The sequence below is a fragment of the Electrona antarctica genome, assembly GCF_951216825.1.
Source record: "Electrona antarctica genome assembly, chromosome: 2".
NCBI classification, from domain to species: Eukaryota; Metazoa; Chordata; class Actinopteri; order Myctophiformes; family Myctophidae; genus Electrona; species Electrona antarctica.
In genome coordinates, this window is record NC_136807.1 from 48,280,204 (window position 1) to 48,292,719 (window position 12,516).

The 12,516-nt window shown below is 44.9% G+C and overlaps 1 protein-coding gene across 2 annotated transcripts; it reads left to right on the top strand.

Annotated features, from left to right (window-relative positions):
• The first annotated feature begins 6,554 nt into the window (after positions 1-6,554).
• LOC306938260 (uncharacterized protein) lies at positions 6,555-10,963 on the top strand. 2 transcript variants are annotated; one of them, XM_079522339.1, is made up of 5 exons: positions 6,555-6,921; positions 7,195-7,299; positions 8,720-8,866; positions 9,202-9,330; positions 10,537-10,963. In XM_079522339.1, the coding sequence occupies exons 1-5, from the start codon at positions 6,597-6,599 to the stop codon at positions 10,818-10,820; spliced, it is 990 nt and encodes a 329-aa protein (XP_079378465.1). In that variant the 5' UTR covers positions 6,555-6,596; the 3' UTR covers positions 10,821-10,963. The 2 variants fall into 2 exon arrangements, with proteins under 2 accessions (XP_079378465.1, XP_079378466.1); XM_079522340.1 differs by having other exon boundaries at positions 7,195-7,290.
• The last annotated feature ends 1,553 nt before the right edge of the window (positions 10,964-12,516 follow it).

Genomic DNA, 12,516 nt, shown 5'->3' on the forward strand with positions numbered 1-12,516 from the left:
GAAATGTGAAATTGTAAGTGTGACACATTGATCACCAATAGGTTTCTTTTCGGTCACAATTATACAGTTACTACTTGCTTGGAGCTACATTGTGATACTGTCTGTTTGTAAAAGCTCAAGGATGGTCGCTGTATTAATAGAGCCTCACTGAGAATACACAATAACACAATATGTTTATGAGCTTATCAGACTTGTCAGCACACCTGATTGATTGATTGAAATATTTATTAACAGTTTGCAGAATTACAGTACATTTCAAGCACAAACTCAATACAAAGGCTGTTAACTGTGAGTGGACGACCCAATTAAGCATTACACTTGTTTACAAGAGGGTCCACTGACACACTGTCACAGTCTGTCAGTAGGTGCGGTTCCATTAAAGGGACACTTCACCCTTTTTGCAAAACAATATATGTTAATGATGTTTAGGAGCTTTAGAACACTTTCCTTGGGGTCTTTATGTGTGCAATATGTGGTTTTAGATATTTTAGATTGTAGCAGTGAGCCCACTGTCTCTGATGTCATGGACACTGGGCTCACTTCCTTCCTGGACTATAATTCCCATAATACTTTGGTGCACTGCTCCTCCTTGTGGATAGGGGGAGGGCTGTCTTACTGAGACAACATGTAGTCCAGGAAGTAAGTGAGCCCAGTGTCCATGACATCAGAGACACTGGGCTCACTGCTACAATCTAAAATATCTAAAACCACATATTACACACATAAAGACCCCCAGGAAAGTGTTCTAAAGCTCCTAAACATCATTAACATATATTGTTTTGCAAAAAGGGTGAAGTGTCCCTTTAAGCCTTTGCGAAAAAAGGAAGCGTATGTTCATTAAGTCGAAAAAAGAAAAGTGAATTGTCGGTGTTTCCATTAAACTGATAAAATGCGCATATGACATAAGTTCATTAAATATGCAGTAGTTGGCACTGTTTTGCCAGTAAAGTGAGGCTCATGTAAAGTATAGTCCTAATCCATGTTCACACCATTGATTTAGGGATTTGATGGGCTTTCTTTACAGTCAAAGAACGATTTGTTGTGTAATGCTTGTCTTAATATATTCGGGGCACATGTAGCCTATATGTCGCGGGACTCGATTGGAGCATACTGGTCGTTTATACTGTAAATGGATTGCAGCTGCAAACAGTTGTGGATAACTTGTTTCATCGGCTATATAGCCTATAGCCTACACGTTTAGGTTGCTTATCTTATGCAATGAATATAAATATATAAGAATAGATGAAGCGTATGCATGGATCGAAATCGAATAGCCTGCAGGGACCCGGCAGCTATATATAAAAGTTTAGTCTACTACGCTACTCGTAGTCCACGTGTGTGTGTGTGTGTCTTGCATCCATACAGTAGCGATCCAGATATCAAAATGATCGGATCGCCCCGATCAACTCGGGAGGATTCAGACTTCATAAGGGATCTTTGAACACACTACACAATTATTAATCGGACGGGTCGGGTAGTAGTAGCCTAAATTGGGACCTTATTCTCTCCCTCTCACTCCACTGCCTCCCCATCGTTTTTTATTTTATTTTCCAACTGTTCAAAAGCGATATAATGCGAGTTCAATGCTTTCTAATTAAAAACCTTTTCCGCAAGTGTTTCCATACACTATTTGCGCATTTCCCTTTTTTCGAAAAAGCCTAAATCCGCAACCTCCAAGCGAAAAAGTGTTTTTGCGAAAAATGGAGACTTATTCGCATATTGATGTGTTTCCATCAAGGAGATTTTGCGCAAGAGCCTTAATGCGCATAAAAACGGCTTTATGGAAACGCACCTAGTGTCTGTGTTTGTCTATGTGTGTGTGTGTGTGTGTCTTTGTGAGTGGGCGTGTGTTTTGGGCGTAGGCTTGGCTCCAGCTCCCAGCTTGGCACACCTGGTTCCAGTTCCCTAATCTCCCTCATCTGCCTGGCATCAGCTAATCATCCGTCTATAAATGTTTGGTCTTCTCCCCGCGCCGATGCCAGATCGTTTCACAACCTCAGTGCGTGGTAACGCTTCTAGTCTACCTCTGTAGTATATTTCCTTGTGAATCATTAGTGTTAGTATTTTTCGGGAACCTTGATTTTTTGCTTATCGTGATTTTTGATCCTTGCTCTTCTTTTTTCTCAGTGACATTCTGACCAGCTCTTTGCCTTGCCTGCCACCAGCCTCAGCCTGCTCGACCACACCGAATATAGAGGATCTACAAGCTCCTCTTTCCCTCCTGTGTTTTTTCAATAAACACCCTTGGACTTTGACTTTGTTGTGTTCTGCTTTTGAGTCTGCCAGTTTTTACATATCATGACAGAACGATCTGGCCAGAATGGACCCAGCAGAACTTGACAGGTTTCTTACTGCCGGGGGGAACAGTAGAGACTCACCAGCGGAGTTCAGACTCCCCGTGTCCCAAGCCTTGACCTCCAGTCTTCCAGACGGGGAGCCCATGCAGGTGGGTCGAGCCCACCTTACCCCTGAAGAGCGTACTCGCCGGAGGCAGACGGGGGTGTGCTTTTACTGTGGCCAACCTGGCCATGTCCTTGCTTCCTGTCGCTTGCGACCAAAAGAGTAGGCTCTCCAGTAACAGTGGGGGTTCTGGTGAGCCAGACTGTCTCTTCCCCTAAACCTTTGTGCCGTATGCAGTTCGCGGCCACCCTTCGTTGGCAATCTCAGTCCTTGTCTCTGTTCGCTCTGGTGGATTCGGGGTCGGATGAGAACTTCCTGGATGCGGGCGTTGCTTCCCAAATGGGCATAACCACTGAGCCTCTTCCTACACCTCTGCAGGCCAATGCTCTGACTGGTCGACTCCTCGCTCGAGTTACTCATCGATCCGAACCTGTACATCTCCTGGTCTCAGGCAATCATCACGAACAGATCCAGTTCCACATAATCTCCTCCCCGCATGCTCCCATAGTCCTTGGTCAGCCCTGGCTGGGGTTGCACAATCCTCATATTGACTGGGCTGCGGCCAAAGTAGTGAGCTGGAGCCCCTACTGCCTTTCCACCTGCCTGCGGTCCGCCCGCTTTCCTGCTGAGGGTGCCATTTCCCCAGTTGTCTCTGAGCCCCCAGACCTGTCCAATGCACCTCCAGTTTACCGTGACTTAAGAGAGGCCTTCAGTAAGCAACTTGCTCTATCCCTCCCTCCGCACCGCCCCTATGACTGTGCTATTGACCTGCTTTCTGGAGCTCCCCTGCCATCCAGCCGGTTATACAACCTGTCTCGTCCAGAGAGGGAGGCAATGGAGAAGTACATCCACGACTCGTTGGCGGCAGGCATCATTCGGGCCTCGTCTTCCCCAGTGGGTGCAGGCTTCTTCTTCGTGGGCAAAAAGGATGGTTCTTTACGCCCCTGTATTGATTATAGAGGTCTTAATAATATCACCATTCAAAACAAATACCCCTTACCTCTGCTTGCCTCTGCTTTTGAGCCCCTACAAGGAGCGACCATTTTTTCCAAATTGGACCTCCGTAATGCTTACCACTTAATTAGGATCCGATCTGGGGATGAATGGAAGACTGCTTTTAAAACACCCCTCGGTCACTTTGAGTACTTGGTCATGCCTTTCGGTTTAACGAATGCCCCAGGAGTGTTTCAAGCCCTTGCGAACGATGTCCTCCGTGACCTGCTTAACCGCTCTGTCTTTGTGTACTTGGATGACATCCTGATCTTCTCCCGGAACCTGGAAGAACATGTGGGTCATGTCAGAGAGGTGCTCCAGCGTCTTCTAGAGAACAAGCTCTACATAAAAGCAGAGAAATGTGAGTTCCATGTTCAGTCTACAAGATTCCTGGGGTTCATCGTGGAGAATGGTCAGGTGAAGGCAGACCCCGAAAAGGTGCGGGCAGTGGTGGACTGGCCTCAACCTACCTACCTGTCAAGCGTCTCCAGAGTTTACTGGGGTTTGCCAACTTCTATAGACGTTTCATCAGGGACTAAAGTCGTGTGGCCGAACCCCTCACCAGACTGACCTCCCCGGCCATCCCTTTCGCCTGGACCAATGAGGCTGATGCAGCTTTCAAAGAACTAAAGAGGCGGTTTACCACTGCCCCTGTCCTTATCCACCCTGACCCCACACGCCAGTTCGTCGTGGAAGTTGATGCCTCTGAGTCTGGGGTGGGGTCCGTTCTTTCCCAACGATCTGCCAAAGACCAGAAGCTCCACCCGTGTGCATTCTTTTCCTGTCGTCTTAGTCCTGCCGAGCGCAATTATGATGTGGGAAATCGGGAGCTCCTTGCTGTCAAATGCGCTCTAGAAGAATGGAGGCACTGGCTTGAGGGAGCTGAACACCCTTTCATCATCTGGACGGACCATAAGAACCTGACGTACATCCAGTCTGCCAAGCGCCTCAACTCCCGTCAGGCCCGGTGGGCTCTGTTCTTCGGCCGTTTTCGCTTTACGTTGACCTACCGTCCAGGCTCCCGCAACATCAAGCCGGATGCCCTGTCACGCCAATTCACTTCTGAGGATCGCTCCAGTCCAGAGCCCATTCTTCCTCCGTCCTGTGTAGTGGCTGCAGTAACATGGGAGATTGAGTCACTGGTTCGAGGGGCCCAGCGAGACCAACCTGACCCAGGTAATGGCCCTGAAGATTCTCTTTTTGTGCCTACTGCTGTCCGCTCTCAGGTCCTCTCCTGGGCACACACGTCCCGGTTTGTCTGCCACCCAGGAGTTGGCCGTACCCTGTCCCTCCTAAAACGGCATTTTTGGTGGCCTACCATGGATGCTGACACCCGTGCCTTTGTGTCCGCCTGTGCTGTGTGTGCCCGTGGAAAATCCTCCAATCAGCCACCTGCTGGTTTACTTCATCCCCTGCCTGTGCCCAGTCGGCCCTGGTCCCATGTTGCTTTGGACTTTGTAACCGGGCTCCCTCCGTCCCAAGGGAAATCTGTTATCCTTACCATAGTGGACAGATTCTCTAAGTCCGTACATTTTGTGGCTCTCCCCAAGTTACCCACAGCCTTGGAGACGGCTGACCTCCTAGTGCAACATGTTTTCCGTCTCCATGGCATCCCAGTGGATCTCGTTTCCGACAGAGGACCCCAGTTCACATCGCAGGTGTGGAAAGCCTTTTGTCGTGCCCTTGGGGCTTCTGTCAGTTTGACGTCTGGTTATCATCCTCAGTCGAATGGACAAACAGAACGAGCTAACCAAGACCTGGAAGCAGCACTTCGTTGTGTCGCAGCCAAGAACCCCTCCTCCTGGAGCTCCCACCTCGTATGGGTTGAGTACGCCCACAACTCCTTGTCCTGTGCGGCCACGGGGATGTCGCCTTTTGAGGCGTCTTTAGGTTACCAACCACCTTTGTTTCCGGCTGAGGAGGATGACATCTCCGTACCCTCTGTCCAAGCTCATATGCGGCACTGTCGCAAGGTGTGGAAAGATGCTCGCGCAGCCCTTCTCAGCTCTGTGGAGCGGAATCGACGGTACGCTGGCCGACGCCGGACCCCAGCCCCTGTGTACCAGCCGGGTCAGCGGGTGTGGCTTTCCTCTAAAGACCTCCCCCTGAAGGTGGACTCCAAAAAGCTTTCGCCCCGGTATGTTGGCCCGTATGAAATAATCTCCATCATCAATCCAAATGTGGTTAAGCTAAAGTTGCCTCCTCGCTGGAGGGTCCATCCCACCTTCCACGTCTCCCAGTTGAAGCCAGTGTCGACCAGCCCGCTGTCTCCTCCTGATGTCCCCCCCCCACCCCCCCGTGTCATTGATGACCACCCGGCCTACACGGTCCGGCGGCTGCTGGATGCGCGCCGTCGAGGGAGAGGCTGGCAGTACCTGGTGGACTGGGAGGGTTATGGTCCTGAGGAGCGATGCTGGGTGCCTCGCCGCTTCATCCTGGACCCTTCCCTCATCTCTGCTTTTCACCGCAGTCACCCGGGCAAGCCTGGTGGATCGCCTGGAGGCGTTCCTTAGGGGGAGGGCACTGTCACAGTCTGTCAGTGTCTGTGTTTGTCTATGTGTGTGTGTGTGTCTTTGTGAGTGGGCGTGTGTTTTGGGGCGTAGGCTTGGCTCCAGCTCCCAGCTTGGCACACCTGGTTCCAGTTCCCTAATCTCCCTCACCTGCCTGGCATCAGCTAATCATCCAGTCTATAAATGTTTGGTCTTCTCCCCGCGCCGATGCCAGATCGTTTCACAACCTCAGTGCGTGGTAACGCTTCTAGTCTACCTCTGTAGTATATTTCCTTGTGAATCATTAGTGTTAGTATTTTTCGGGAACCTTGATTTTTTGCTTATCGTGATTTTTGATCCTTGCTCTTCTTTTTTCTCAGTGACATTCTGACCAGCTCTTTGCCTTGCCTGCCACCAGCCTCAGCCTGCTCGACCACACCGAATATAGAGGATCTACAAGCTCCTCTTTCCCTCCTGTGTTTTTTCAATAAACACCCTTGGACTTTGACTTTGTTGTGTTCTGCTTTTGGGTCTGCCAGTTTTTACATATCGTGACACACACTGGATCTGTTATCAAAGTCCTTGGACGTCTATTTACCGTACATTTCCCAAACGACTTGTGTTCCATTCTCACACGGCTTCTCTCACCAAGTAGTCAGTAGTAGTGTGTATATAAAGAACAGGTCCCTGGCTGTCTGTTGTGTTCCTCTCATCATGAAGCGTGTTGCAGCTCACATAGTGCTGCTGCTGCTCTGCCTGTCTGGGCCATGGGCTCAGGCAGAGACGGCGGTTGAAACAACAGAGACAACCGGCCAACAGACGGACAGACTGAACAGCAGCACCGCCCCAGACATCTGGACAGAGTTGAAAGACCTCCGAGACATGGTCCACGTCTTAGGGAGCACTGTGGTGGAGCAGAAGGTGGAGCTGAGGTACATGGAGGCCAGGCTGAAGGAGAGTGAGAGCTTGTTTGACGAGCAACAGTTTGAGCTCAGAATCACAAAGAACAAGGTTGAACAACTGGAGAAAGACAAAGCAGGTATTTTCACCCACGCACAATATTATCCTTCTTTAAATGCATACTGTACAGTACGTGGCCATGGGGGAAGTACTTTATTTTGAAATCTGAATGTTTATATAGATGTACGGACCAAAATGGGAGAAAGTGTAAACTATTTATGGCCTGGCCAGATAGGGATAGGGCATGCCTGACACAGAACTCCATATACCAACATATCGGATGGTATTTCTGATTATTTTGTTAAAAATGACAAAATGTGGTAATTTCTATAATCTGTGTCATTGATCATAGCTTTGGAGGCAAGACTAACAACCAGCGAGAAGGAGATGGCTCTGAATCTGGACGTCCAGAAGAAACGAGTAGAGGACTTGGAAATAAAGATTGCAGGTATCGTTGGTATGATCATGATATATAGTAGAGAGATTGCACTCAGTAGAGAGCATTCCTCCACGCCAACACTGCAACAAGTGTCAAGATATGCCATATCCACTTCAGATATGAATATGATTATGTCATGTTTCCCTTGCCCTTGATTGTGACCTTAGACATTTTTAACGTAGAGAGTACTTTAAAAGATCACACCCGTGTGAAGTGAGGGGCGCTAATATATTAAAGTCTAACTCGTGTTGATTAGGTGATGTAATGGTGATGTAAAACATTAAATTCTCTTTATTGTTAATGGCATTTTAATGTTTGTGTTAGGGACAAGATGACGTACATTTTCCCTTCATTGTCAATGGCGTTTTTAAAACAAACATTGAACTAAAGACAAACATTAAACCTGTAGGAGGGGCTCAAAAAAAGTTGAGGTGAGGTGCTGGAGTCACAAAAGTTTAGAAATTAAGAAATAAAGGGAGGCTCTGCACACTCAAATCTGTGCACAATTGGGTATTTTTTATTGCAAGCTTTCGGTCTATTGACCTTCAGGCATACATTGGTAAAAGTGCCACACCTGTGTCAAACATTTCAGTGAGTATAATAATCATGGGAGTTATAGTCCTAACATTTAGTGAACTACAAAAGCACCCAAAGGACACAAGTGTCCACTGAGACAGGAAACACCACTAATTATTTACAAACAGTAACAAAAAAGACAAAATGCAATACAATGCAGACATCAGGCACATAGCCATCATAAAGCAAGGAGCAAATGTAATCTTTTGTTATATGTTTATAGTACAGCACTTACACTCATTAGTTTTCGAAGTATTGTTACACTATAGGCACAGTTACCACATAGGGGTAATTTCTTGGTTTAAGGGGGGCGGGCAGAAGAGTCTGTTTTGGTTGTGGTAATATGTTGGCTCTAACCAATGTCCTGTAGATTTGGTCCTCTTTTATAAACAAACAGGTGGATCCTTAAAATGTTGGGTGAGAGCTAGATCTGATGTCAAGATATGCCAATATTTCATGACTCTGCTATTAACCATGTGAGCCTGTTGGGGAAAAAAAGTGATACAGGAGACTGAATATTGTTTTTCCTTTTTCACACATAACTGGTAGGGCATCGTTCCCTTTTTTTTCTTTTTTCTTTTTTTTTAAAGATATTTTTTGCGGCTTACGCCTTTTATTGGTTTTTGAAGGGACAGACAGTAGGCTGACAGGAAACGGGAGAGAGATGGGGGAAGACATGCAGTAAAGGCCGTGTCGGGCTCGGGAGTCGAACCCGCGGCACACTGCGACTGGATTACCAGTCGGGTGCCCAGACGGTTACGCCACCGCCTGGGCGGGCATCGTTCCCTTTAGTTGATCAAAATATCAGATGGTATTTCTGATTATTTCTTAAAAAATGTCAAATCGGTGTCATTGATCATAGCTTTTGAGGCCAGACTAACAACCACCGAGAAGGAGATGGCAGAACAGAAGAACGAGGTGATGGCTCTTGGAGTGGAGTTGAATGACACCGTTATGGATGTGGACGCCCAGAAGAAACAAGTAGAGGACTTGGAAAGAAGGATTGCAGGTAGCATTTGTTATGATGTTAAGTTAGAGAGCATACCTCCATGCCAACAACACCTATGCAGTTGTCAAGACATGCCATATCCACCATGACTGATTATGTAATTTGTCCCTTGCCCTTGATTGTGACCTTATCCTAAACCTTTTAAAGGTTAATCCGTTTTTTCTTAGGGTAGCCTACTTATTATTCATACAGCCAAGTACCATGAAAATCTGAACATGCATTTTTCTAATACTTTTGCTAACAAACGCCTGCGGCTGCAACTCTCAATCAAATCAAATCAAATCAAATCAATGTGATTGCCACTGTCTGTAATTAATGAGGTGCTTTCCTTACAGAGACACCTAAAGTGGCGTTCTCTGCTGGTTATTGGACTGCAGGATCTGTTGGACCCTTCAACACTGAAACTACACTGATCTACAATACAGTCCATGTCAACACTGGCTCTGCCTATAACAAAAATACAGGTAGGATACTGAATGATGTAATATAATTAACATTTGTCTAGTATCTGTCAAGATTATTGGTGCCCTTGGATTTTATGTATACATTTCACAAATATTTGTCTGTAAAGATATGTACAGTCAGTACAGTATATATTTGTATATAGTCTTAACCACTTAAACCCCAGCATCTGTATTGTGGGGATATAGCCGGGGAGTCACCCAAAATTGGACAGGACCTGTGATGTCCGTACTTATTATTTGTGTTTATTTAGCCCCTCCTATATACAGGTTTAATGTTTGTTTTAAAAACGGGAAAATTTACGTCATCTTGTCCATAACACAAACATTAAATGCCATTAACAATAAAGAGAATGTAATGTTTGTTTTACATCATCATTACATCACCTAATCATCTTAAGATGATAAGAGTGCCCCTCACTCAGGCAAACATGTGCCTAAAAACGGCCATAGCCGTCAGCGCAAATGTGATGAGGTCAGCACATTTGGGCACATTTGGGCAAGTGGCTATGGCCGAATTTAGGCCAAGGAGTGTTTTTCGTGCAAAACTAATGCTTGGAATGGATTCAGAATCATGAAAACCCCCTAGTTTGATATGTCACATTGTCACATGCTACTTAAAGCATGATGAAATTTGGAAAATGTTGCCTTATATTGGTTGTCTATGGTGTGGTATACAAAAATGGCCATAACTTTTTCTCCGGCCTCCCATTCTGTCGACCTTAATGACCAAATAAATAGAAAAAAATCACACCTGTGTGAAGTGAAGGGCGCTAATATATTAAAGTCTAACTCATGTTGCTATGATTAGGTGATGTAATGGTGATGTAAAACAAACAGTGACAAAACAAACATTAAATTCTCTTTATTGTCAATGGCGTTTTTAAAACAAACATTGAACTAAAAACAAACATTAAATTATCTTTATTGTTAATGGGATTTAATGTTTGTGTTAGGGACAAGATGACAAAATGTTCCCTTCATTGTCAATGGCGTTTTTAAAACAAACATTGAACTAAAAACAAACCTGTATATAGGAGGGGCTAGCTCCCCTCAAAAACACAAATAAAAAGTATGGCAAGACATCACAGGTTAAACCCTATTCCCTGAGCTTTTGGGCCTGTGGCTCCCCGGCTAATAGCCTTCGCAGAAAATAGCAGATCTACAAGCTCACAACCTTAATGATAATATAATTTGTCTCTGTTGAAGGTATCTTCACTGCAACCGTGAGAGGAGTCTACTACTTCACATTCACCGCTTATGATGCTCGGTCTAAGCAGCACACAGGTGTCAGCCTTTACCTTAATGACAAGAGGCTCATGAATAATTTTGAGTATAATAATGATGGAGGTCACATGTCTGTTTCTAATGCTATCCTGCTGGAAATGAGTCAGGGGGATGTGGTGTACCTGCGTCTACCCACAGGGTGGGGCCTGTACTGTGATGCTGATAATGAAAGCACTTTCAGTGGCTTCCTGCTCTTCCCTTTATGAGGCGACCCCGATGTGACATCATGAGGATGCAATGATGATGATTAATTGTATTCAACAATTCATTCAAACACTGCTGAAACCGTAGCCTATACTCCTTTTGTTGTGGTTGTTATTGAATTAATAAATTGAGCATCTTGCAGGAATTCTCCTCTGATACTGATTCATCTGATACTCAGATGTCATCATAGTGTCTCTATAGAAGTATACGGTAGCAATCTGTCAGGAGGACCATTTACAAATTACAATATATTTTGAAAAGCTAAATAAACTATACATTATAATTAAAAATAAATAAATACAGTTTAACCAGGAGTGCCAAATAAATAACAACAGTGAAAGACCGGGAATGCCATAATGTTTGAAACAAATCAGGAAGTGATGTGTGTGTGAGAGTGACGTGAATAAAATTGACCATCAGCAGCATTGTGGCAGAGAAAGATTTTACCAGACTACTCCTTACAAACTTAAAACCATACAGTAGGAAGCATTGTAATATGTTTTGTCAAACATTGCTGATGATAAGGCAGCTTGTTCTTGTTTTACTGAAAACCTCCCTGTTTGAAAAAGGTATGGCATAAATATAAACTCTTGTTCATAACAAATGCACAAGCAAAGACATACAGTCTTTCTAGAGTTAATTAGTTTATTGAGAAGCTAATACCCCCAGGTATTAAGTAATAACTCATGGTCTCATCATATCAACAGGTCTATAAAAGTCTACATTTTCATTTCATATTCCATTTTCATGTTGGATGGTACTGACTGGGACATTTTCTTTGAGGATGCTAGCATTGACACAGCCACCGAGGCTATTACCGCTTATATTTCCTTGTGTTGGTATGATAGTGCCACAGGAAGTTATTACTAAGTATAACAATAATAGACCATACCTCACGAATGAAATCAAGGAGTGTAAAATAGGAAAAAGATGGCCTTCAGATCAGCAGATACGGCAGCCTTGAAGGCTGCACAAAAGGAACTGAATATACAAATGAAAGAAGCCTGAAGGAATTAGTTTAAGGAGTGAGCAGAACAGGACTTTCAAACACTAAGAGACTCTGGGACTCCATCAGGGAGATGACTAATATGAAGTCGGAGAGAAGGCCCATCTTTGCTCTAGATGAGAGCGCCAGAGCGAATGAGCTTAACAATTTCTTTATGCTATGAAGTGATTCATGAATTGAAAGGAGGTAGGACCTCGACTAGACCAGTATCAATTTGCATATTCTAAAAAAATACTATACATTCTGTTAGTATTAAAGGCATTCTGTTGCGTAAATTAGCTCAGTTAAATGTGAACCCCTTTATAATAAAATGGTGCTTTTCCTTTCTCTCTAGGAGACCACAGAGGGTGAGATTTAATTCGGTGCTCTAGAGGGGACACTTTGTATTACAGGAGTGCCCCAAGGAACAGTTAGTTCCTCTTATCTGTTTACCTTGTATACGGACAACTGTGTCATCTCACATCCAAATCAGTTTGTTATCGAGTTTTCAGATGACACCGTGATACTGATACTTGCTCTATTATCTGCTCAAGAGCGATAATAACATCCTCAGCCATACAGCAAGTTTATAGAATGGTGTGATCTACATCATCTGAAATAAATAAAGTAAAGTACAGTAAAGTAAACATAACAGAGGAGGTCATAGTTGACCCCAGGTCCATAGGAGACCACAGTATGATTAGTGTTCACGA